This window comes from Bos grunniens, chromosome 2 (assembly GCF_055505025.1).
Source record: "Bos grunniens cultivar Pamir isolate PY7600 chromosome 2, Bosgru_T2T1.0, whole genome shotgun sequence".
Classification (NCBI taxonomy): domain Eukaryota; kingdom Metazoa; phylum Chordata; class Mammalia; order Artiodactyla; family Bovidae; genus Bos; species Bos grunniens.
Window position 1 is genome coordinate 45525513 of NC_141166.1, and position 27366 is coordinate 45552878.

Genomic DNA, 27366 nt, shown 5'->3' on the forward strand with positions numbered 1-27366 from the left:
TGTTTATAATATTCACCGGATAAGTATTTGTTGATTAAGAGACTGAAGAGATTGCTTCAATTAGCAACTGATCTGAAGTACTTTCTGCCCCTAAGTTTGCTCACAGGTTCCAGAGTGGACTCGGCTGACCAGTGTGAAGCATTATTGGCGTTCCTTTGCATTTCTTAGCTGTTTTTCCTGTTCTATCGGATCTAAGTGTTGGAGGGCTCCAGGGCTAGATCCTGAGCATTCTTCTCTTCTTTATCTACGTTTCTTCTCTGTTTTCTGTTTTTAAAAACCATCTGTATGTTGATAAATCACAAAATGTTTATCTCCAATTCTGACCTCGAGACTTATATTTCTAAGTGCTTACTAAACATTTCCATTTGGAAATCAAACTAACTGGTCCAAAGACAGCTCTTGCTTTTCTCTTCTGAGTCTACTGAACCCAAATTGGTCTCCCTCAACTCAGTAAAATTCACTACCATCCCTATAGTTGCTCAAGGCTAAACCCCTGGAGTCATTCTTCATTTCTCCCCTTCCATCACTTACCATCCCCGCACCCACTTCCCAACAGCCCTTCAGTCAGCAAGTCTTGTTGATCTTCTCTCCAAAATATATCCTGAATCTGTCCATTTCTCTTTGCTTGCTGTATCACTATCACTCTAGTTCACCTAAGCTCTCACTTGTGCAATTCCCATAACTTATAATTGCTCTTCCCACTTCCATTTGTGTCCCTATATAATACACTCTCCTACAACATATAAAGCAAGGTGTATCACTCACTCTCCACTAAAAATCTTCTAAAGGGAATCAGTTCCCAACAAGGACCCTGATGTTTCTGAGAAGCCAGTTTTATACCCTGCAACTAGGTCTGTCTAGTCAAGGCTGTGGTTTTTCCAGTAGTCATGTATGGATGTGAGAGTTGGACTATAAAGAAAGCTGAGCACAGAAGAATTGATGCTTTTGAACTGTGGTGTTGGAGAAGACTCTTGAGAGTCCTTTGGACTACAAGGAGATCCAACCAGTTCATTCTAAAGGAGATCAGTCCTGGGTGTTCTTTGGAAGGAATGATGCTAAAGCTGAAAATCCAGTACTTTGGCCACCTCATGTGAAGGGTTGAAGGAGACCTGGTTTTCACTAGCAACAGTTTCCTCACTCTTGGGCAGGGTTCAGGCCCAGTTCACATCCTGTCTTTAAGATGAACAGGCTTCAAGATGGAGTCTCTCCTGCTTTCCTCACACTGGCTCCAAAAGATACTCAGGATGAAATTGACCCTCTGATTACCATGGATTCCAAGGCTTTCTGTACCTGACTGACTTCATCTCAAACCATTTTCTGTATTGTTCTCTAAGCTTATGCCTGCTTGCATTTGTTTCAACCCTTTAACACATTTTTTTCCCCCTACCTCAAGGCCTTTGCATTTAACTGTTTCCTCTACCTGTGAAGGTCTTCCCTCTGCTTTTTCAGTGATAGGTTCTTTTCATCTGTTGAATGCTCTCTCTGAAAATATCACCAAAATAATAAGCTGATAAAGGAAGACTAAGTTTCCTGCTTACTGATGTAAGAAATACTACCTTGACAATCTGAATAGTGTGTCTTGGGGGAAAGACAACAGCAAGATATTTAGTTTGGCAAGGGAGTCTAGTTTAAGCTGTTTTTCAATGCAAGAACTTGAGAGGTATTGGGTGAAGTCTGCAGACCTAAGCCAAAGTTACCCATCAAAGAGCCCTTCTCACAGAAATGCGCCTGCCTCACTACCTTTGCCATGCTCAGTCATTGTCGGGAGTAGCCTGTGAGCAGCACAGTTTCTACACATCACCATGCTGGATCCAGAGCATAGCAGTTGGGGCAGCTGGCCAATTACTCCACCCCAAAGCAAAAGCTCCGAGTGGCTCCTTTTCATAGCTGTCAAGGCTCACCTCTTGTGCTAAACAGGTTCAGCAAACAGGTTCAGGGTGCAGGTCTTCTGTGGTTCTTCTGTCTTCCTGAGGGTAAACTCAGACAGTACCTCTGACACCACAGTAGATCTTTGGGATCACAACTGATACGCTCTCCCTCACCCTCAGCTATCACTTCATCACGTCTTGGTGGCTTGCAAGTGGTATGACTCAAAATCTTAACTCCTGAAAGGTCTTAGCAGTCATCCTGTCCTCATGCTGACATTGCTGCATGAGTCTGTTCACCCATACAGTAGGGCATGGGGCACCAAAAGGTGCCCAAATGGATCATCTGGGTTTCACATATAGTCTCCCTGCCCTAACTCCTCCTGCTGATCAGAATCCACCATCCCAGACAGAATGTGGACGCCTCTTCTCACCGGCTGGTTCCTGGATACAAGGACTCCAAATGTCCTGACATCAGCTATATCTTGTAAGTTCCATTAAAACTTTGTGTTCCCCCTGGCAAGAGTATGCTCCCTTTGGGGACCAGGGCCTACAATCCTGCAGGGCCCACAGTTGAAGAGGTAGAAAACACAAAATCTCCCAGTGTGTCATTGGGAATGATGGTAAATGCGGCCACTCCTGCCTCAGCCCCTTTGTTATTAGGCTCATGCATTCTTCCTGTTTGGAAGACAGCACCATCCAGAGGTCTTTGATGTAATGCATACACTGTATCACCAAGGATGGCACTCAAACTTTCAGAATGTTGCCTCTCAGTTAATGCATAGCTCTGCTTTCAGAATGCCATTTCAGCATTCTATGAACTTACCAACTTAACTGAAGCAATTTCTTGAAGAAACAAATCATACAAATTGTTGAATCCTGCCCCCAAGGTCACAGGTGTAAGGCCTTGCACCAAGGCCACAGAAGCAGAGCCAAAATTTAAGGCAACCTTGGAAGTTGACTGAGCCCCTTTGTAACTGTTGCCAAAAGCTCATGAGCATTACTAACAAGCTACCTGACTCGCAATTAGACAAAGATGCCCACTCCAGTAAACAACCTACACTGCCCCAACCAATCACCTAACACCAACCTTCCAGCAGGAATTTTGCCTTGAGGTTATAAAAACTGACTATTAACTCATGAAAACTGTCGACTCTCCCTGGCCTGTCAGGAGTTGTCAGCCCTCTGTGCTCACAGTGCTCATTTTCTCTCTATTCTTTGTTCTTAATGAACTCACTCCTTTCTGCAATACTCTGAGTCTGGAAATTCTTTTCCAACCCGTGCTTGGACTGCCTCTACATAAATTATTTTGCATACATATTCATAACTCTTTGTATTAATACTGAATACAGTCTTAATTGCTGCATTAACCTAGACGTCCAACTTTTTCCCCTCCCCAGACAACTAAAAGACAGAACACCAGGAACTGTATTTTTCTAATGAGCATGCTTACCATTTTATATTTATAAATTTTAAGGATGCTATGTATATAATAAAATCCAAAGGCATTTTCACATCCGATTGATCTATATCTATTTTTAAATGTACAACAGCAACAGTAAGATAAAACTATTTAGTGGCCAATGTTCTGTTTTTTAGATTTTGTCTAAGTATTCAAAGATTATATATCAAATAACTCAGTTTAATATCTGTCTAACCTATTTTAAGTTACCTAAGGATCTTCCCAGTAGCTCAGCTGGTAAAGGAATCCACCTGCAATGCAGAAGACCCCGGTTTGATACCTGGGCGAGGAAGATCCTTGGAGAAGGAATAGGCTACCCACACCAGTATTCCTGAGGCTTCTCTGGTGGCTCAGATGGTAAAGAATCCACCTGCAATGAGGGAGATCTGGGTAGAGTCCTTGGGTTGGTAAGATACGCTGGAAAAGGGAATGGCTACCCACTCCAGTATTTGGCCTGGAGAATTCCATAAACAGAGGAGGCTAGCAGGCTACAGTCCATGGGGATGCAAAGAGTCAGATATGACTGAGCAATTTTCACTTCAAGGATTTAGAAATTACAATTTTAGTTAAATATAAAGTTCTTAAGAATTTTCACATTATAGAAATATAATAATAAACCTTTTAAAGATACCTACCATTATAATTTTACCTAGTTAAAATAATGGTTCTAATGATAATGGAATGGGTGAATGGAATAGGTGAATTTAACTCAGATGACCATTATATCTAATACTATGGAGAGGAATCCCTTACAAGAAATGGAGTAGCCATCATGGTCAACAAAAGAGTCCGAAATGCAGGACTTGGATGCAATCTCAAAAATGACAGAATGATCTCTGTTCATTTCCAAGGCAAACCATTCAATATCACGGTAATCCAAGTCTATGCCCCAACCAATAATGCTGAAGAAGCTGATGTTGAACCGTTCTATGAAGACCTACAAAACCTTTTAAAACTAACACCCAAAAAAGATGTTCTTTTCATTATAGGGGACTGGAATGCAAAAGTAGGAAGTCAAGAAACTGGAGTAACAGGTAAATTTGGCCTTGGAATACGGAATGAAGCAGGGCAAAGACTAATAGAGTTTTGCCAAGAGAATGCACTGGTCATAGCAAACAGCCTCTTCCAACAACACAAGAGAAGACTCTACACATGGACATCACCAGATGGTCAACATCGAAATCAGATGGATTATATTCTTTGCAGCCAAAGATGGAGAAGCCCTATACAGTCAGCAAAAACAAGACCAGGATCTGACTGTGGCTCAGATCATGAACTCCTTATTGCCAAATTCAGACTTAAGTTGAAGAAAGTAGGGAAAACCACTAGATCATTCAGGTATGACCTAAATCAAATCCCTTATGATTATACAGTGGAAGTGAGAAATGGATTTAAGGGCCTAGATCTAATAGACAGAGTGCCTGATGAACTATGGACAGAGGTTCCTAATATTGTACAGGCGACAGGAATCAAGACCATCCCCCTAGAAAAGAAATGCAAAAAAGCAAAATGGCTGTCTGAGGAGGCCTTACAAATAGCTGTGAAAAGAAGAGAAGCGAAAAGCAAAGGAGAAAAGGAAAGATATAAGCATCTGAATGCAGAGTTCCAAAGAATAGCAAGGAGAGATAAGAAAGCCTTCCTCAGCGATCAACGCAAAGAAATAGAGGAAAATGACAGGATGGGAAAGAGTAGAGATCACTTCAAGAAAATTAGAGATACCAAGGGAACATGTCATACAAAGATCGGCTCAATAAAGGACAGAAATGGCATGGTCCTAACAGAAGCAGAAGATATTAAGAAGATGTGGCAAGAATACACAGAAGAACTGTACAAAAAGCTTCACGACCAAGATAATCACGATGGTATGACCATTCACCTAGAGCCACACATCCTGGAATGTGAAATCAAGTGGGCCTTAGAAAGCATCACTATGAACAAAGCTAGTGGAAGGGATGGAATTCCAGTTGAGCTATTTCAAATCCTGAAAGATGATGCTGTGAAAGTGCTGCACTCAATATGCCAGCAAATTTGGAAAACTCAGCAGTGGCCACAGGACTGGAAAAGGTCAGTTTTCCAATCCCAAAGAAAAGCAATGCCAAAGAATGCTCAAACTACCGCACAATTGCACTCATCTCACACGCTAGTAAAGTAATGCTCAAAATTTTCCAAGCCAGGCTTCAGCAATATGTGAACCATGAACTTCCAGATGTTCAATTTGGTTTTAGAAAAGGCAGAGGAACCAGAGATCAAATTGCCAACATCCACTGGATCATGGAAAAAGCAAGAGAGTTCCAGAAAAGCATGTACTTCTGCTTTATTGACTATGCCAAAGCCTTTGACTGTGTGGAAAATTCTGAAAGAAATGGGAATACCAGACCACCTGACCTATCTCTTGAGAAACCTATATGCAGGTCAGGAAGCAACAGTTAGAACTGGACATGGAACAACAGACTGGTTCCAAATAGGAAAAGGAGTACATCAAGGCTGTATATTGTCACCCTGCTTATTTAACTTATATGCAGAGTACATCATGAAAAACGCTGGGCTGGAAGAAGCACAAGCTGGAATCAAGATTGCCTGTTATATCAATAACTTCAGATATGCAGATGACACCACCCTTATGGCAGAAAGTGAAGAGGAACTAAAAAGCCTCTTGATGAAAGTGAAAGTGGAGAGTGAAAAAGTTGGCTTAAAGCTCAACATTCAGAAAACGAAGATGATGGCATCTGGTCCCATCACTTCATGGCAAAGAGATGGGGAGACAGTGGAAACAGTGTCAGACTTTATTTTGGGGGGCTCCAAAATCACTGCAGATGGTGACTGCAGCCATGAAATTAAAAGATGCTTACTCTATGGAAGGAAAGTTATGACCAACCTAGATAGCATATTCAAAAGCAGAGACATTACTTTGCCAACAGAAGTCCATCTAGTCAAGACTATGGTTTTTCCAGTGGTCATGTATGGATGTGAGAGTTGGACTGTGAAGAAAGCTGAGCGCCAAAGAATTGATGCTTTTGAACTGTGGTGTTGGAGAAGACTCTTGAGAGTCCCTTGGACTGCAAGGAGATCCAACCAGACCATTCTCAAGGAGATGAGGCCTGGGTGTTCTTTGGAAGGAATGATGCTAAAGCTGAAACTCTAGTACTCTGGCCACCTCATGTGAAGAGTTGACTCGTTGGAAAAGACTCTGATGCTGGGAGGGATTGGGAGCAGGAGAAGGGGACGACAGAGGATGAGATGGCTGGATGGCATCACTGACTCGATGGACGTGAGTTTGAGTGGACTCCGGGAGTTGGTGATGGACAGGGAGGCCTAGCATGTTGCAATTCATGGGGTCGCAAAGAATCGGACACGACTGAGTGACTAAACTGAATAATAATGGTTCTAAATTTTTTTAATGTTAAGCAATCCATAGAAATAAAAACTATAATGCTACCTCACTTGGCCCATAAAACCAATGCAAAAATATAGAAAGTTTAAACCATGAGATGTTCAATCTTCTTGTATAATCTAGAACATTGTATTGGTAGTAATTTCATAAAGTCAGGAAAAGATAATTGTTTTTCAGTCCTTTAAACCAGTATGATTAATTCACTCTAATTTATCTAATGATTCATCTATTTATCAGAAATATTGTATGAAAAATTTTTATATAAGTATATAAATTTCAGGCCTTCCCTGGTGGCTCAAATGGTAAAGAATCTACCTACAATAGAGGAGACTGGGGTTCATCCCTGAGTTGGGAAAATCAGCTAGAGAAGGGAATGGCTACTCACTCCAGTGTTCTTGCCTGGAGAATTCCATGGGCAGAGTAGGGCTATAGCCCTGGTGGTTTACAGTCCATGGGGTCTCAAAGATTCAGATACAAATGAGCGATTAACACTTTCACTTTTATATAATGTTCATATTCATAAATAAAATTACAAAAACTTTAAATCCTGTTTCAGAGCCCTTCATCTTAGAAATAAGACTTCTCTTTTAACCAGAAGTGTCTCTTAAAAGCAATTTTATAGAAAAGAAACAAAAACAGTTTCATTATTTTTCTTTCCATTTTAGAAATTCATTAGATATTGCCAGACTGAGCACACGATGACAGAATAATCGTTTTCACCAATTAATCTTTAACGTTTCCCTAGGGAGGGAAAAGGAGAAGAGGAGCAAAATGGAAAAATGAGAGGGAGCTTTAGTCAAATACAAAATTAACATTAAAAGACTAATTATCTTTACTTAATTAAAGAGATGGGAAAACTTAGATTCAGCAAAAGTTATTTTGACATACATGCACGGGGGAGAGGGAAGAAGGGAGGGACAGAGTGAGAGACAGAGGGAGAGGACCATTATAATTGGTTTAAACATTAATTCAGGTCCCTTGACAATTTGATTTACATGATTAAAAAGCCAGTACTTGTTAATACTTGTGTAGTAATGATAGGGAGGGAACCTCATATTAAACAAAGTAATCCTTCTCTTTTAGATAAATAAGACCTCCTTTTGAGGTGTTTTGAAGGGAAGAAGAAAAAGAAGGGGAGACAGAACAGAGGGAAATGGAGGAACACAGGACGAGGAAAGAAGAAGAATAAAGCACATTATATTGAAATTATGATTTGAAAAGATCTAAAAAATATGGTTTTCCTTTTTTTTATTTTCCCCTTGCCTTTGCCAAGGAATCTTTTAAGGAGGCAATTTCATAATCCCTGGAATATATTCTGGAAGTTTCCTCTTGCCTTAAAATGTAGATGGCTGTATGTTTCGTATGTTGCTGCTTTTTTGCTTCAAAGTGCCTCCCAAAAGGAACAATTTTGTTCATATCAAAAGTTCCCCCAAAGTAACCATTAAAATTCTAAATAATCCTTCTATCATTTAGAAAGTTAAGATTACACATTGTGATTTTAGTACAAATACAGATAAGATGCAAGAGTTCAGCAGAGAGTGAGCGCAGAAGCAGACTAAAGGTAAACTGGCAACAGTAAGCCAAATTTTATTTACTTTGTATCTTGGGGCCCCGCCCTACACCAAGAACTAGACTTCCAATGGACAAAATAAAACAACAGTAAGTTGGATGTGAGAGCTGGACTGTGAAGAAAGCTAAGTGCCGAAGAATTGATGCTTTTGAACTGTGGTGTTGGAGAAGACTCTTGAGAGTCCCTTGGACTGCAAGGAGAGCCAACCAGTCCATTCTGAAGGAGATCAGCCCTGGCATTTCTTTGGAAGGAATGATGCTGAAGCTGAAACTCCAGTACTTTGGCCACCTCGTACGGAGAGTTGACTCATTGGAAAAGACTCTGATGCTGGGAGGGATTGGGGGCAGAAGGAGAAGGGGACGACAGAGGATGAGATGGCTGGATGTCATCACTAACTCGATGGACGTGAGTCTGAGTGAACTCTGGGAGTTGGTGATGGACAGGGAGGCCTGGCGTGCTGCGATTCATGGGGTTGCAGAGTCACACACGACTGAGCAACTGAACTGAACTGAACTGAAGTAAAGTTCTGATAAGATTTTCATAAGTGACCTGAGACAGTTTTTCTAAGGGATGCTAGTCTAAAGAGAAACCTTCTGAATATACAAAACTTCGCCTCATCTTCATCCTTATGAATTTCCACTTATAATGCACAATGAAGAAATGACAAGGACAAACAGTAGTGTTGTCAGTAATAATGCAGATTTCTACCCAAAATACGTTTTTCAGGCTGATAAATCAATGGATTTTTAAAGAGCTTCTTATTGTTAGATATTACTCTCAGATTTAACAAACTAAACTTAGCATTTGCATTTGTAGTGTTTGATTAAAAAAAAAAAGAAAGAAATAAGAGTTCAAACCCGATATGAACTTACCTCACCATCTCACCATTGTCATTGAAAGACCCTGTGCAGGAGGCTCAAAGGGCCTAAGAAAAACCCGCTGTTTCCAAGTTGGTCAGATTTTGATGGGACCTCCAAAACAGTCAAATATTGGCTCCTTTAAAATACTTCCAAAATTACCTGTTGATAAAGCAAAACTGAGTTTTTTGCTTACTGCAGTAAGGGAGAATACTATTTTGATAGTCTTAGCAGTCTTCACAGGGAAGTCAGAGGTACAATCTTTATGAGCTTTGGCGATCTGGTTTAAAATGAGTTTCAAAATGGGATCTGAATGGCAAAATAGGCAAAATTTTTATTACATATTTTTTGATTGGACAAAGGGAGGTGAGAGTTTAGAAGTGAGTCTTTCAAAATCTTCTGCATTTTTGGTCTAATGGTCTGCTATTCCCTACACAACCTGAATTGTTCAACAGCCTGGAACTTCTTTGATTTAAAATGGTTTTTCCTTTGTTAGAATTGATAGTACTTACCATGTAATTTTACAATTGGTTGATTAAATGTTTGCTTGCCACTATACTGAATCCCTGTAGGATTAGGATTAGATTTAGTTCATTGTTCTTACAGTCAGCAGATTAACACATTGTCTGGTTCTCAATAAATACTCAAGTCACTGTTGCCCATGATTGGAGAAAAACACACAACATGCTGACTAATCTGATTCTCAATTTATGGACATGAACTCAAATGAATCTTTAATCAAGGAGGACTATTAATATTCTTTCCTAGTTTACTCTTTTATTAGCTTTTCTCCTCAACTCCCTAACACACGACCCCCCTTCACCCCTGCACCAATCTCCACGCTCCCCTAAGGGTCTTGCTTCTTATTTCACTGAGAAAACTGAAGTAATAAGAACAGAATTTCCTTAGATTTTCACTTGTACCCACCCACTAGCGTCTTTACCCATGTAGTCTGTCTGGTCATCATCCATCCATAGATGAGGTACCCATGCTTCTTCAAGCAGAGCGAGTACTTCTCAGTCTTGCAGTTCCCTCTTAACTGCATTATTCTTCATGCTATCTGCCTAACAATCTTACTTTTTTCAAAAATTTGCTTACATCTTCCTTAATGAAGCCCACTCTGCTTACCCTATTTAAAACTGAAATTCTCTCCACACTGAACCCTTTCTCTGCTCCATTTTCATTCCATATTACTTCTCAACCTAACATAGAAGTACTTTATACACATATATACTACATATAAGTACATATAATAGACATATTGTTTATTATTTATTGTGTATCACCCTCTACTGGAATATAAACTCCCAAAAGGTAGGCAATCTGTTTTCTTAAATGAATGAATGTCCATCTTTAAGATTTTAGGATGTTTTTATAGAACATAAGTATAAAAAACACAAGAGTTTCTAAAAGCAATTACAGATGTAATAGTTATGGCCAGAAAAATATTATACAATTTTATTAATATTACCTTATCAATATTAATAAATTACCTTATCACTTCCATTGGATCGCCATATCTATTTTCAAAAATCTGTGATGCTTAATTTTTCACTAAGATTATAGGAAAGCATTTTGATTCAACAGGCTACTTTAATAGATCATTTAAATAAGACTTCTAAACACACACTAAGCAAAATGTAAAATCTTAGCCTAGCCCTGTAGAATTGCTATTATTTAACCTTTAATCTTTCAAACCTATTATTTCCCCAGCTTCTTAAATTCCCTAAATTCCCTGAATAAAGTTCTCACCACAATGAACCTACAACCACCCCCCAAACGAGCTATATAATTCCTTCTACTTGCTCCTTGAATTTGAAACATCTGCAATTTAATCTCATGTCATAGCCTGTCATGAAAGATCCAGCCTAAAAATCCTACCCTGAAAAGATCACTTGCTTTTCTGGACTGTGTAGCAAAACTAATGTAGAATGGTATTGGTCAGACTTTGGTACCAATAAGAGCTTTATCACTTAATAGTTACGTAACAACCTCAAGCAAATTATTGAATTCTGAATTTCAGTTCTCCAATTTGTGGGAGACACTATTAGTGGCTTAAGTGATATTTAATGAATGCTTTCTTTCTTAAAAAACCACAGTTTTTCTTGGGGTGGTAACGTGCCCTTTAAAAAGAACTATATTTCCTAGAATCCTTTGTAATGAGGGTAATCATACAATGGTTTTAACCACCAAGTTGAAAGGGGAAGTTGCTTTTCCTTCTGATAATGATCTTTGGCTCACTCACTCAGACCTTTTCCTATTCCAGTCTTCCTGTCTTTAGTTCAGTTCAGTCACTCAGTCATGTTCAACTCTTTGCGATCCCATGGACTGCAGCCCACCAGGCTTCCCTGTCCATCATCAACTCCTGAAGCTTGCTCAACTCATGTCCATCGAGTCAGTGATGCCATCCAATCATTTCATCCTCTGTCGGGACCCTTCTCCTCCTGGCTTCAATTTTTCCCAGCATCAGGGTCTTTTCCAATGAGTCAGTTCTTCACATCAGGTCTTAAGACAGTTCTTCCTGTCTTAATGTTGATCATTGCTGGAGGTGGAGCAAACACTTCTGGTCAGTCTGGTTAGACTGCCTTTGGACTTGGTTTCATAGGAAAAATAAAACCAAACTCTTTGATTAAGCCACCATAATGATGTCTCTGTTGTGAGTAGCCAAAGGTGTTCCCTAACAGATACACTATCTTGAAAGTAAGGATAATTTCAGGATCTTAAAGCTTCCTGAAAGCTTTAAAGCTTCCATTTCAGGATTTTAAAGCTCATTATTAATAAGATTAATTACAAAAATTAACATATATTGAGCAGCATATATCAGATTCTGTTTAAGATCTTAACATGGGTTAACTCACTAAATCCTCATAACAATTCAGTTAGGTAGCTATGACTACTCCTCCCTCAGATTAAAAAAATGAAAAACTTAAAGTCTCGGTAATTTGTCCAGCTCGTAAAGAGGAAGGAGGATTCAAATCCTAGCACGTGCTATTAACCACAAGTCGAAGCTCTAATAATAAGAAGCCACTTACTTTATCCCAGGCAAAATGCCAAGTGATTTAACCAAAAAAATACATAAATAAATAAATAAAGCATAAGTATATAGCTCAGTTGGTAAAGAATCCCCCTGCAATGTAGGAAACCCTGGTTCGATTCCTGGGTCGGGAAGATCCCCTGGAGAAGAGATAGGCTACCCACTCCAGGATTCTTAGGCTTCCCTTGTGGCTCAGCTGGTAAAGAATCTGCCTGCAAGGTGGGAGACCTGGGTTTGATCCCTGGGTTGGGAAGATCACCTGGAGAAGTGAAACTACCCACTCCAGTATTCTGGCCTGGAGAATTCCATGGACTGTATAGTCCATGGGGTCGCAGAGTCAGACACGACTGAGCGACATTCACTTTCACAATGTCTACTGCTACTGCTAAGTCACTTCAGTCGTGTCCAACTCTGTGCAACCCCATAGATGGCAGCCCACCAGGCTTCCCCATCCCTGGGATTCTCCAGGCAAGAACACTGGAGTGGGTTGCCATTTCCTTCTCCAATGCATGAAAGTGAAAAGTGAAAGTGAAGTCACTCATTCGTGTCTGACCCTCAGTGATCCCTCTAGTACTCATTAAAATGTCAGTTCTGTTCCTTGTAAGTAATGTCTTCTTCCTCTGAATTATTATATATAATTTTATCTGTATTCCTATTATCCAGAAAAACATCTACTTCTGCTTCACTGACTACACTAAAGCCTTTGACTGTCTGAATCACAATAAACTGTGGAAATTTCTTAAAGAGATGGGAATAAATACCACACTACCTTACCTGCCTCCTGAGAAACATACGCAGGTCAAGAAGCAACAGAAGTGGACACAGAACAATGGACTGGCTCAAATTTGGGAAAGGAGTACATCAGGGCTATATTTTGTCACCCTGCTTATTTAACTTGTATGTGGAGTACAACATGAAAAATTTCAGGCTAGATGAATCACAAGCTGGAATCAAGACTGCCAGGAGAACGATCAACAATCTCAGATATGCAGATGATACCACCATAATGGCAGAAAGCAAGGAGGAACTAAAGAGCCTCTTGATGAAGGTGAAAGAAGAAAATGAAAAATCTGGTTTAAAACTCAACATTCAAAAAACCAAGATCATGGCATTCAGTCCCATTACTTCACGGCAAAGACAGGGAAAAATATGGAAGCAGTGACAGATTATTTTCTTCACTGCAGATGGTAACTGCAACCATGAAATTAAAAGACACTTGCTTCTTGGAAGAAAAGCTATGACAAATCTAGATAGAGTATTAAAAAGCAGACACATCACTTTCCCAACATGGTCCATATAGTCAAAGCTATGGTTTTTTCCAGTAGCCATGTACAGATGTGAGAGTTGGACCACAAAGAAGGCTGAGCGTTGAAGAATTGATGCTTTTGAACTGTGGTGTTGAAGAAGGCTCTGGAAAGTCCTTTGGACAGCAAGGAGATCAAATCAGTCAATCTTAAAGGAAATCAACCCTGAATATTCACTGGAAGGACTGATGCTGAATCTGAAGCTCCAATACTTTGGTCACCTGATGCAAAGAGCCAACTCACTGGAAAAGACCCTGATGCTGGAAAAGACTGAAGGCAGGAGAAGGGGACAAAGAGGATGAGATGGCTGGATGGCATTACTGAATCAATGCACATGAGTTTTAGCAAGTTCTGGGAGATGGTGAAGGACAGGGAAGCCTGGCGTGCTTCAGTCCATGGGGTTGCAAAGAATTGGACACAACTTAGCTCCTGAACAACAACAATTCCTATTATTAAATTTACCATTTTCTATATTGTATAAAGTTAAATGTCTCATGTAATAGACACTTATTTTCCTTGAGGGAAACTTTTGAATCATTCCTTTTGGTATGTTACATGGCACCTATCTCTGTCAGTGATGGTACACACAAAGTTGAATCATTAGGATTGGCACAGTCACAGCAGTGAGGATTGGAAACTATACCCTCAAAGGTGGTTGCTATCCAAACATGCAGTTCTTGGAAATTACTTTAGATCAATCAAAATTACTTTAGATCCACAGCTTCTTCTAAACATATCCCTTGACATGGCTCTGCCCACCAGAGAGATAAGGCCCAGCTCCACCCATCAGGGGCAGGGATCAGTCCCTCCCACCAGAAAGCCTACTCAAGTCTCTTGGACCAGCCTCACCCACCAGGGGCAGATATCAGAAACAAGAACTATAGTCCTGCAGCCTGTGGACCACAAACATAGGAAGTCAGACAAAATGAGGCAGAGGACTATGTTTCAGAAGAAGGAACAATATAAAACACCACAAGAATAACTAAGTGAAGTGGAGATAGAAAATCCACTTGAAAAAGAATTCAGAAGATTCAAGATATCAGAAAAATAGAGGCATACCAAGAAGATACAAGAAATACAATACAAGATAAAATATTAAAAAAATAAACTGCTGAACAAGTGCAATAACTGAAATGAAAAGTACACTAGGACTCAATAGCAGAATAAATGAGACAGAAGGACAGATAAGTGAGCTGGAAGACAGAATGGTGGAAATCACCAACAGAGAACAGAACAAAGAATAAAAGGAAATGAGGACAGTTTAAGAGACCTCTAGGATAGTGTTGAGCACATCAACATTCACATTATAGAGGTCCCAACAGGAGAAAAGAGAAAGGGCCTGAGAAAATATTTGAAGATGTAATAGCTGAAAAGTTCCCTAACGTGGGAAAGGAAAGAGTAGCCCAAGTCCAGGAAGCACAGAGATTCCCATACAGGATAAAGCTAAGGAGGAACACATCAAATTGGTGAAAAATTAATTAAGGCTTCCCTGGTGGCTCAGATGGTAAAGCGTCTACCTACAGTGCGGGAGACCCGGGTTCGAACCCTGGGTTGGGAAGATCCCCTGGAGAAGGAAATGGCAACCCACTCCAGGACTCTTGCCTAGAAAATTCCATGGACGGAGGAGCCTGATAGGCTACAGTCCATGGGGTCGCAAAGAGTAGGACACGACTGAGCGACTTCACTTTCACTTTCAAAGACAGAGAATAAAAGCAACAAGGGGAAAGTAACAAATACAATACAAAGGAATTGCTATAAGGTTATCAGCTGATTTTTCAGCAGAAACTCTGTTGGCCAGAAGGAAGTGGCACAATATATTTAAAATGATGAAACATTAAAACCCACAATCAAGAATACTCGGCCCAGCAAGACTCTCATTCAGATTTGAAAGAAAAATCAAATGTTTAACAGACAAGCTAAGAGAATTCAGCATCACAAAACCAGCTTTACAACAAATGCTAAAGAAACTTCTCTAGGTAGAAAAGGCCACAACTAGAAATAAGAAAATTATGAATGAGAAAGCTCTCCAGTAAAAGCAAACATACAACAAAGGTAAGAAAACCAAATCATCATCTCAATAATTCCAGAAAAAGCACTTGATATAATCAAATATCCATTCTTAATAAAAACTTTCAGGAAGCCCAGAACAGAAAGAATCTCACTCAATTCGATAAAGGACTTATGCAAAAATTATGGTATTAGAGTTAAAGGTGAAAGATAAGAAACAAAGTATGTATGTCCACTCCAGTCACTTACAATCACAATTGTACTTCAGGTTCTAGCCAGTGTAATAGTTGAGAAAAAGAAATAAAAGTCATTCAGATTGGAAAGGAAGATATAAAACAACATGACTGTCTATGTAGAAAATCTAACAGACTCTACCAAAAATTTATTAGAACACATGAATTTAATAAGGTTTCAAGATATAAAGTCCATATAAAAAAATCAACTGTATATCTGCATACTAATGCAAAAATCAGATACTGAAATTAAAAACAAGACCATATATAAAGTCTTATTGATAAATCTGACAAAAGATATGTCAAATTTCTACACTGAAAAATCTAATATATTGCGGAGAAAAATTAAGAGTCAATATTAAGATTTCAATTACTCCCAAATTCAGCTGTATATTCTACATAATTCCAATCAAAATTCTATCAGGTTTTTTGTTTGTTTGCTTGTTTTTTAAGAAATTGACAAGGTGACTCTAAAACTCACATGAAAAGCCAAACAGCCAATACAAAATTGAAAAAGAAGAATAAGGTTCAAGGATTTACACTATCTGTCTTCAAGACTTATTATAAAGGTACAGTAATCAAGACAGTGTGGTACTGGGTGTCAAAATAGACCAGAGATTTTCAGTCTCGGTACTATTCACATTTTAGGCCCGACAATTTTTGTTGTGGAATCTGTCCTATGTACTGTATGAAGCTGAGCAGCAGCTCTGACTTACTTCTATCTACCAGAAACCAGTGGTATCTCCCTTGTTTTGACAACTAAAGTTGTCTCAAACTTTGCCAAATGTTCCCTAGAGACAAAATTGCCTCAGCTGAGACCACTGAGATAGGAGACAATAGATCAATGGAAGGGAACAGAGAGTCTAGAAACTGACATGCATGTGTGTGTGTATACACACACACACACACACACACACACACAGAAAATGGATTTTTATCAAAGGGATAAATTCAATTCAATGGGGAAAGTATAATTCTTTCAAAAAATGATGCTGGAACAAATCAATACTCAAATGCTCAAAAGAGTCACTCTATGCCCTGTACTTATATACAGAAATTAACTCAAAATGAATCATGGATCTAAATTGAAACCCAAAGTTATAAAATTTTCAGAAAAAAACATAGAGGAAAATCTAAACTTGGGTTAGGCAAAGATCTCTTAGATACAACATGAAAATATAATCCTTAAAGAAAAAAAAAGGTAAATTAGGTATCAAAATTAAGAACTTCTGCCCTTCAAAAGATTCTGAGAGTAAAATCATAAACTATACATCAGGTGAAAATACATATTAAATATGTTTCATGCAAGTAATGGACTTGTATCTAGGGTATACTTTTTAAACCTCTATAAGAAAACAACAATTCAATTTAAAAACAGGTGAACGACTCAGACACTGAAAGAAGAAATACAGATGGCAAATGAAACATGAAAAGATGCTCAACAGTATTAGTCACTAGAGAAATGAAAATTAAAACGATAATGAGCAACTACTACATACCTATTAACAATGCCTAACCTGTTCATACCAAGTGTTACCTACAATATACAGGACCTGGAACTCTCATAAACTGCAGATTGGAATGTAAAAATGGTATAATCACTTTGGAAAATCACTTGAAAGTTTCTTAAAAAGTTAAATTTATACCTACCATATGACCCAGCCATTCCACTCCTATAGCTATTTAACCCAAAGAAATGAAAGCATAAGTCCCTACAAAAATTTACACAAATGTTCATAGCAGCATTATTTCTAATAGTCAAGTACTGTAAACAATCTAAATGTCCATCAACAGCTGGATGGATAAACAATTTATGGCATATTTACACAATGGGATACTACTCACCATTAAAAAGGAATGAACTATTCATACACCTTGTGACACAGATGAACCTTAGAATAACCATTCTGAGTGACAAAAGTCAGATTTTAAAAAGGCTCATACTATATGATTTCATTTTTATAAACTAGTAGATGTAATAAATTGATCTCTAGTGACAGAAAGAAGTATAGTAATTGTTGGGGACAGGGTGGGGCAGGTTGGAGTAGAGGCAGGAAGAAGTGGAAATGGATTACCAAGGGGCACAAAAAATCTTTTTGGGGTGATAGATATGTTCCTTATCTTGACTGTGGTGATGGTTTCATAGATGTATATATATACATCAAAACTTACCTAACTGTACACTTTAAATGTGTGCAGTTTATTATATGTCAATTATCCACTTCAACAGAGATAGTTAAAAAATAAAAACTCTTGCTGGTATCTGACTCCCACTCTGTCCTTTGGTTTTAAAGTTCTTTTTTTAATTGAGATATAACTGACATATAACATTTAGGGTGTATAATGTGTTAATCTGATAATTTATATATTGCAATATGATTACCACTATATCTTTAGCTAACACCTCTACTATGTCTACTAATTATTATTTCTTTTTTGTAGTGAGAATAATTAAGATCTCCTCTGAGCAACTCTGATATATATAATATAGTATTGTTGACTATAGTCACCATGCAGTAAGTACATCAGATCTCCAGGACTTACATAACTACTAGTTGCAAGTTTGCACTATTAAGCAATATCTCCCCTGCACTTATACCCATATCACATTCTCAAACATTTTCCATACTAATCATAGTTTATTTTTCTCAGAAATCAATTTTCCAATAACAATGTGATTTTTTTTTAATTCTGATTTTATTCCTTAAGTTTTAAAAATTCAGTCAGCAATCAACATTTATAATATATTTGTATTACAGAATATAGCTAACCTGTATGTGGCGGGAGTATACTAAGTTTTGTCATCATCACTAAGTTAATTGAGTAGAATTACAGATATCAATAACCTCAGATATGCAGATGACACCACCCTATGGCAGGAAGTGAAGAGGAACTAAAAAGCCTCTTGATGAAAGTGAAAGAGGAGAGTGAAAAAGTTGGCTTAAAGCTCAACATTCAGAGAACTATGATCATGGCATCTGGTCCCATCACTTCATGGGAAATAGATGGGGAAACAGTGGAAATAGTGAGACACTTTATTTTTCTGGGCTCCAAAATCACTGCAGATGGAGATTGCAGCCATGAAATTCAAAGACGCTTACTCCTTGGAAGGAAAGTTATGACCAACCTAGATAGCATATTCAAAAGCAGAGACATTACTTTGCCAACAAAGGTCCGTCTAGTCAAGGCTATGGTTTTTCCAGTGGTCAGGTATGGATGTGAGAGCTGGACTGTGAAGAAAGCTGAGCGCCGAAGAATTGATGCTTTTGAACTGTGGTGTTGGAGAAGACTCTTGAGAGTCCCTTAGACTGCAAGGAGATCCATCCAGTCCATCCTAAAGGAAATCAGTCCTGTATATTCATTGGAAGGACTGATGCTGAAGCTGAAACTCCAGTACTTTGGCCACCTCATGCAAAGAGTTGACTCATTGGAAAAGACTCTGATGCTGGGAGGGATTGGGGGCAGGAGGAGAAGGGGACAACAGAGGATGAGATGGCTGGATGGCATCACTGACTCAATGGACATGAGTTTGGGTAAACTCCGGGAGTTGGTGATGGACAGGGAGGCCTGGTGTGCATGATTCACGGGGTCACAAAGAGTTGGACACAACTGAGCGACTGAACTGAACTGAACAGGTATTTAGATAAAAATAGTACATTATTTTAAATGTCTAAAGCCTAATCAGTTGATGGAGAAGAGTCAATGCAGTCCCTTTCTGGAGAGAGTAAGATACTCTATGATCCTGAAAAACAGGCAGAGTGGAATAAAGGGGAAAAAAGAAAGAAAAAAAGCCAAGAGGGAAAAAAATTAATGATCCCTCCCTTTTAAATCATATATTCTTATTATTACTCCAAAAATATAAAACTGTACTTAAAGATATTATAATGCCAAAAATATGGGGGGTGGGGGAAGAACTGTTTATACCTTATTACATGCATTGTTTTAAAATGCTGATAGTTGGCTACGTTAAGAGCACTAAATACATTTATATCCCCTAACATAATAATAACAGGAATTACTGGTAGTTATCCTTTAAAATGTTTAGGTTCCAAATTGAACATAAATCTCTAGCCAATATTTTCAGGTATTAATGTGTTTATTTAGCATCTTCAAGATGAACAAAATTACCACTGTGCCCAGGAAATGTATAAAAAGAAAACGAACAAGTGTAAGAAAAAAATAACACAAGATTTTTTAATGAAAAAAATTATAACAAGAACACTAAACATTAAGTTACTATATATATATATATATATACACACACACACACACACACACACACATATACACACATTTTAAACTTTTTAAAAAACCCGGTACAAAATTAAACTGCATCTTTCTCATAGTCACATGATTACGTATGTATTTTGACAGAATATAAAGATGGAACACACACGGCTAGGCCTCAAGATTAGAAATTCTAATGCAGGACCGTGTCATCAAGTCTATTTTCTATTACTTTTGTGACTTTTAGGAAACATTTACCTTGTATAAGACATAAAAGCTTTTTAAGTATGTTAACCACTTACATAGAAAGTTGAGGGAAAGACTCACCATGGCTGTGTTTATCTATAATTCACTGTAGTGTATATAATGTTCACTCAGAGGCTTGGATCATAACCACAATGAAGAAACAAGCTCAGCTGTAATAATGAATTCTGACTGCTTATTCTGAACACCCAACTTTCTACTACAGATATACACCTTGTAACACATGACACAAAAGAGTATATGTCAAACTTTGCTGTAGAGCTGTTAGGAGAATGCCAAATACAGATACTGAGAACTCTATGTGCTGTATTTAATACCCTGTGCATTTAAAAATAAACTGAATATTGAAAATATGTAAACATACTTTTTAAAAAGCAATGCTAAGCGCCTTTAAAATACAATACTGATATACTGTAACTGAACATGCATTTAGAGGACAAATGAATTTTTATAAACTAATTTAGAAAGCATTTTTAAAGAGCTACTCATTAAAATACTTACATGAAAATATTGATAGTTCCAGTTCCTACCTAAAAACCAAAAGAGTATACAATTAGGGATTTAAACCTTCATGCTCTTTTTTTTCTTTCTCTTTTTGCTTTTGGGGAGGATGTCCTGCAACTTTCTGTTTTCATGAAAAAAATGTCGGAAGAGACAGTCACATAGAATGGAGTGAGAAATGTTTTTAAACTATGTTTTGTTCTCTTTTAGGTGCCAAAGTCTGGATCCTCTACCATCTCTCATCCTCCTAGGTAACTGACTAGAGTCTGTATCTTAACAAGCATTTCTCCTTAACAACTCAACATCAAAAAGCAAGGAATGTCTCCAAAGGAATAGAGTTCAAGAAACTATAATTATCTATTGTCATTAATGAAAAGTAAAGATCTATTACTTGAAATACTGAAGAAAGTTTCCATAAAAACTAGAAATAACAAATGAAAAGAATATTACCCACAATGCAATATTAAACTATAAATTAATTTGGACTTATACCCGTTAAGTACACACAAACTAAGAAAAATCTGGGTTTGAGGTAACTAAGAGTTGTGTTCAGCTTAGCATTGACTTCACACACATGCACACATAACATAGATTTGGCAGCCTGCCTCTATAAATGCTGACATCAAGTATTTTCGATTCTTAGGAAAAGGAAAAGCAATTCTTATTTTAAAAAATCATGAAAAAAAATCATCTATGTAACTGAATATTAACTTTGCATTAAATAGAGGTATAAATAATAAATTTTATGTTAAATAGGGTTTAAATATAAAGAGCAAGGAATTTTAGAATTCTATCTACTTCTAAAGTAACAGTGCTTTATACTTAGATACATGTTGTGTACCTGAAACAAAGTGAATTAAGAATGTGAGACTGGACTTAGAAAAGCCAAAAAGACTCATATTCATATAAAGTACTAAAGATAAATTTCATATGCTGTATGCTTTGAATATTAAACACTAATATCCATTGAAAATCATTATTATTTTTGAAATGAAAATTTAAATATACCCACAAAAGGTCTCTGGGTCGGGGGGGAAGGCTTTAGGTTGATTTCTTGATAGCTGTATCATTTCTAATTTACCAACCTTCCAGAAAAGAGAAGCTTATAATGAATATACTGATTAGTATGTATTCAGTATTTGAAGTAAATATGCTTATTCAACAAGCAAATATAACACACTAGTTGTTTTAAAGTTTTAAATATGAGCTAAATTTTAAACTATAAATCTTTACCTTGAAAGATTACCATCTTTCAAACACCATCAATTTATTAAGAACTCTGGCACAGAAAAATAAGTACAACTCAAATTCTTTTCTAACCAGAGCTGATTCTTTAATACAAAATAGGAACAAACATCTTCTGCTGATATCAAAAAGTTCCCCTGACTATCTAGAAACACTAGGGAATTCTATTATTCTTTCTGAATTCTCTCCATTTCTACATTTTTCAACCCATAAGTAGTATTTTTAACTATACCATCATATAAATCCATGCAAAAGGCATTTATTTCTCTTGCTTATTTGACTCAAGTTAAAATTCTCAGTACTTAATCATGACACAGTAAATTTCTATGAGATGACCATTGGTATACTACTTGTTTCTAGTTATGGAAGAAGTTAAAATGCAACTACATAGTTTTCACAGATGTGAATCTTGTGCTTAATATTATGATGCAAAATCTGTTGTTTTTCTTTGCAAATAAGACAGACTTCAGATATTCTCTTGTCTATTAATTTAAAATGTTTCTTCGTAACTTTAAAGAGGGAGTTAGTTCTTTTAAAACTTAAAAAAAATCATCACACACACATATATACTCACATACTGTTTTTGATGTTCTTTTTTAAGAACCAAAATTAGATATTTTCAAAGGATGAATTAGATAACTATTTGTGTTCAGACTGTATCACTGTGGATAAGTTCAGATGATCTTCTGAAATACTGGCCTTATCAGATAATCAAAAGTATAAGAATTATATAAAATAAGAGTAAAATATCTCTTAAGGTAAAAATAGGGAGTTAGCAACAAACGTCAGTTTTGAATTAAAGCTGCTCATTGACCCAGTCTTCAGTCCACTTATCACAACGTTGTGCTTTGATAACATTCACCTTCTTTTTCTATGACATCAGAAGTCACCAGAGTTGTAAATTCTGAAAAGCTTCAATAATTTATGTAGCAGATAATTTCTTACAGTCCAAATTTGGTTTTGCTTCCAGAGACAAAGCTGGTTCTTTGGGTTCTTGCTTAACTTGGTTCACAGAAATGGTACCTTCTGAATTTTCTTCAACTTTAAAACCAAACATAAAAGAAAAACCCTAATGGTTAATATAATTTATAATACTGGAATCTTAAAAATTATATGAATTTAGAAGCAAAGCACAAAAACAGTATTTTGCTAGAACCAAGTAAATTTAGAAAATCAATTGATGTATTTGAGAACTCAGTGCTTCTGACATCTTAATGGTCATTCACACTAAATTCCTTCAGGATGGAAAAAAAAAAAAAAAGAAACCAATAAAACTGCCAAGTTATTCTCTTCAAAATATACTCTGACCAAAAAGCAGTCCATAATTTGACGAAATTATGAGGAATATCTCATAGTTAAACTTAACTCTCCTTAAATACTTGTGTGCCCAAAAGTGAGGAAGCCTCTCGTTATTTGAAAATGTTTTTTTTTTCTTTTTTACAAACATCAAGCATGTACTACAAATCATTGATGTGTTACCATTCATATGGTTTGCATACATGCTCATTTATTTTTTAAAAATGTTGTCTCCATAAAGAAACTGTACTACAAAAGTACTTCAGAAAAAAATATGCCACATCTTAAATGACAGCTCTGACTTAGCTGCACAGCTAGGTGATGCTTATCTGAAATATTTCAGAATGTACAACCATTCTGATTTCAAAGTACTTATGAGCAAATTAATGTAAGTGCAGCAAACCAGCAACAGTACTGACATCTGGCACCTAGGATACCTACGATACAATCTTTTTCTTTCTCAGAAATCTATGAGTTTTTTTTCTCTACCAATTCTCAGGAAAATATCAGTTTTTCAGTTGCTACAGGGAATGAAACTTAAGGGGATTCTACTTGGTCAGAAGTGCCCTGGACACACCTAATGATTGTCACATATGGGTTAGAGTTTAGCTTATGCCATATCAAGAAAACTAATACAGGATAGATTTGAGTAATCCTGAGAATTCATATTTAGGTGACATAGTCTCTCAGATCATGATCTAACTTGATACATCATGCAAGTTCAGATCCAAAAAGGATCTCTTTTAAGGCAATTTAAATTAGAGCTCCCAGAAATACCCTGGCACAACAGAGGGAAGGAAGCATCTTGGAACAGGAAGATGCTTTGGAGGCAGACAGATCTGGCTTCAAATGTCCTCTCTGTCACTTACTACATGTGATTTTAAGGCAATTATGTAAACCTCCCAGAGCTTGGCCTCCCCATCTGCAGAATGGGAACATTGCTGGCTATTTCATGGAGCAGTTGTAAGGATCACTTTCAGTAAATTTCCTAGAGACAACTGCCACAGCTCTCTGGATAAATTTTCTTAAAAGTAATAAATTTAAAAGACAGTGATTCTTTTCTGGAAGGAACTATCTCATACATGGAGGGAAAATATATGTTCTAAGGATAATTTCTAAGAAGACTTTTTTTTCTTGAAAGCAAACTGCAAATCTCTTTCCACAAAAATGCTCAATCCAGAACAATTTGTGGCATACATCAGGTAGGAATTCAGAGTTTATTACTATGTTGACTGGGTTCATTCCAAAGTGAAGGTAACAAAGTCTTGATTAAACCCAAGTCCTCAAGTCTTCCTAATTCCCTTTCAATTTCCATAGGACTCACTCAACATGTAAGTTTACAACTTAAATTCCTTTTTAACCTTTACATCTGCAAACTTTACCCCATTTTTGTGTGCTGCAATTTTTCTATGATAACCTTTACACTGAGTAGTTTTTAGTTTTTCTAATTTTTTATCATGTATACAAAAATGACCTTCCTGATTTCACATCACCACAGATTTTCCATGTAAAACTAGGTTAGTTAGGGAATGAATAATCTCGATAAAGAAAAAAAATTAAGTTTACAAGCTATTAAACTCATGCTCACAAAACTTTCCTTTTTCTTCTGGTTTTATTTTATTTATATATTATATACTCACTGAATAAAAAACAATAGTTTTTTTCCTGTGTGTAATACTGATGATAGTCCATAAAGGTTAAAAAAAAAAAAAGATGATTTTAACTTACTAAGAACTGGTGGGCTGTCTATAATCTGTATTGGTATGGTCTGCACATTTCCCAATAGAATACGATGAACATTTCCTTCCAGAGTCTCTGTATCTTCAACATCTTCAACTTCTACCAGCTGATCCACTGCAACTAGATTTTGATCTGGTCCTGGAAGGTTACTCATGGTAGAAGAAATACTACTGTTTGGGGTTAGAGGTGTATCTGTTTGAAGGCAATGAGTCTGACCAAGCAGTAGAGAATTATTATTCATTACAACACTTCCTACTGAATCCAGAAGTCTTGAAGGACTGGAGGAGGGGTGGTTATTCACTGATATTAGAGCTGGTGATCCATCAGAAGTGAATCTTGGTTGTAACTGCAAACCCTTTTGAACCAAAAAGAGTTATATCAAATGTTTGAATTTACTGTGTATGTTGTTTGCTTTTAATGTATTATTCTTTTGACCCAAACTTAGAATAAAAGCTAAGAGTATAGTTACTAACAAATATTAAGTGAGGACAGAAACAAAAACCAAAGGAAAACTGCACTACTAAATTTTCTTGCATGCATAATCAATTCGAACTTTTCCAAAACATATTGTTTAAATTATCATCTTAAATTAAGACACAAAAAAGTCAGAAATTTAATGATAAAAACATCACTGACCATGTTCATAATTCCATAACAATTCTGTAAAATCCCAAAGAAAAGAAGAGAGGTTGAGAAGAAGATAAGGGCCTCAAATGTGGTATTACATTGGATACTTACCTGCAGGTGTGTGAATATTTTTGGCTGAAATGAAGAAAGTGAGGAGAGCAACTGGGCTGGTTCTGGTGACAAAGAATTCCTTGTCTGATTTGTTTCCAATTTGCTGGAAACTGATTCTCCTTGTGAATTACCTAAATTATATAAAAAATAAATTATTAAAATAATTTTTATGGCTATACTTTATTACAACCTATACTATCAGAAATGGAATAGGAAATAAGGTCAAAGGACTGCAAGAAGTTATATCTAATTATCTAGTCTACTATTTCTAAAACCACATAGTTCATCAGAATCACTAAGAAAACTTTAAAAATAAATTCCTAGATTCAGCCTCCAGTAATTTTAATTCAGCATAGCTAGGATGAGTTGTAAGAAACTATTTTTTTTTCCTTGAAAGATTCTATACCTGTAGTTCTAACCTAGTCCATTTTTCATGCTGTAATACTGGGCTTACACTTCTCCAGATATGGAGCACCTACTGAGTTTCTCAGTTACAAAGACGAAACTCAATTCATCTTTGGTAGCCCTAGTGCCTAGGAAAATGCTGAGCATAAAGCAGGTCTTCAATAATAATAGTATTAAATTTCTTTCAACAACTCAATTTGGAATAAATCAATAGGAGTAAAAATTTCTTTCTTTTCTAAATGTCTCAATTTTTAAGGTAATTGTCCTTAGGGAATATGAGTCCTCCTCAAATTCCTCCTCAAATTTGGGTTATATGTTAACCCAATTATATTCATCTCTTTAAGTCAATCAAAAACAAATAATCAATAACTAATGGGACTTCCCTGGTGGTCCAGTGGTTAAGGCTCTATGCTTCCAATACAGGGGGCATGGGTTCGATCCCTAGTCAGGGAACTAAGAACCCACATGCTACATGGTGCAGCCAAAAAACCCTTATCAAACAAAAAACAACTGTTTATTGCTTCCATACTGCATATTGCACCCATGTAACTGGGTAATTTAAAAAAATGGCCCTACTATCAGACAAGGATGGATTTAAGTACTGGTTTTTCTCTGGCAACGTGTTAAGTGCCAACATGCCAGTTAACAGTTTCTAACCTTCACTTTCCTCATCTGTATATCCAGGATAAGAGAATTTTTCTCAAAGGACTACTGAGAGAATTAACAGTATTCTCACATTTCTAGGCTTCTCCATTTCTAACTGTCCCACCTCAATTCACTGCAGTCTCCCACTACTATGAGCATGCCCTAGATTATTCCACATGTAAAATCTCTATTTCAAACATCCCATTCTCTGATCACAACATCTATTCTTCCAGGGATTTTTCTCAGGTGAAGTGAAAGATGCTCGTCGTGTCTGACTCTTTGTGACCCCATGGACTATACAGTCTATGGAATTCTCCAGGCCAGAATACTGGAGTGGGTAGCCTTTCCCTTCTCTGATGACATCCAACCATCTCATCCTCTGTCATCCCCTTCTCCTCCTGCCTTCAATCTTTCCCAGCATCAGGGCCTTCTCTAATGAGTCAGCTCTTTACATCAGATAGCCAAAGTACTGGAGCTTCAGCTTCAGCATCAGTCCTTCCAATGAATATTCAGGACTGATTTTCTTTAGGATTGACTGATCTCCTAGCTGTCCAAGGGACTCTCAAGAGTCTTCTCCAACTT

General features: G+C 37.1%; 1 protein-coding gene across 38 annotated transcripts in view; it reads right to left on the minus strand.

The window, feature by feature from the left end:
- Positions 1–27366, minus strand: part of CARF (calcium responsive transcription factor) — a 75638-nt gene that overhangs the window by 815 nt on the left and 47457 nt on the right. For 17 of the 38 annotated variants that reach the window (XM_086345361.1, XM_086345273.1, XM_086345433.1 and 14 more), the window contains 4 exons: positions 25735–25865; positions 24985–25351; positions 22906–23001; positions 19801–20744 (listed from right to left, as the gene is read on the minus strand). In XM_086345361.1, the coding sequence (XP_086201487.1) occupies positions 20644–20744; positions 22906–23001; positions 24985–25351; positions 25735–25865 (695 nt within the window). In that variant the 3' untranslated portion in view covers positions 19801–20643. Of the gene's footprint in view, positions 1–249; positions 3698–9115; positions 9308–10497; positions 11688–19800; positions 20745–22023; positions 23002–24984; positions 25352–25734; positions 25866–27366 lie in introns of those variants that run through there. The other 21 variants (XM_086345336.1, XM_086345476.1, XM_086345333.1 and 18 more) reach the window with 7 other exon arrangements.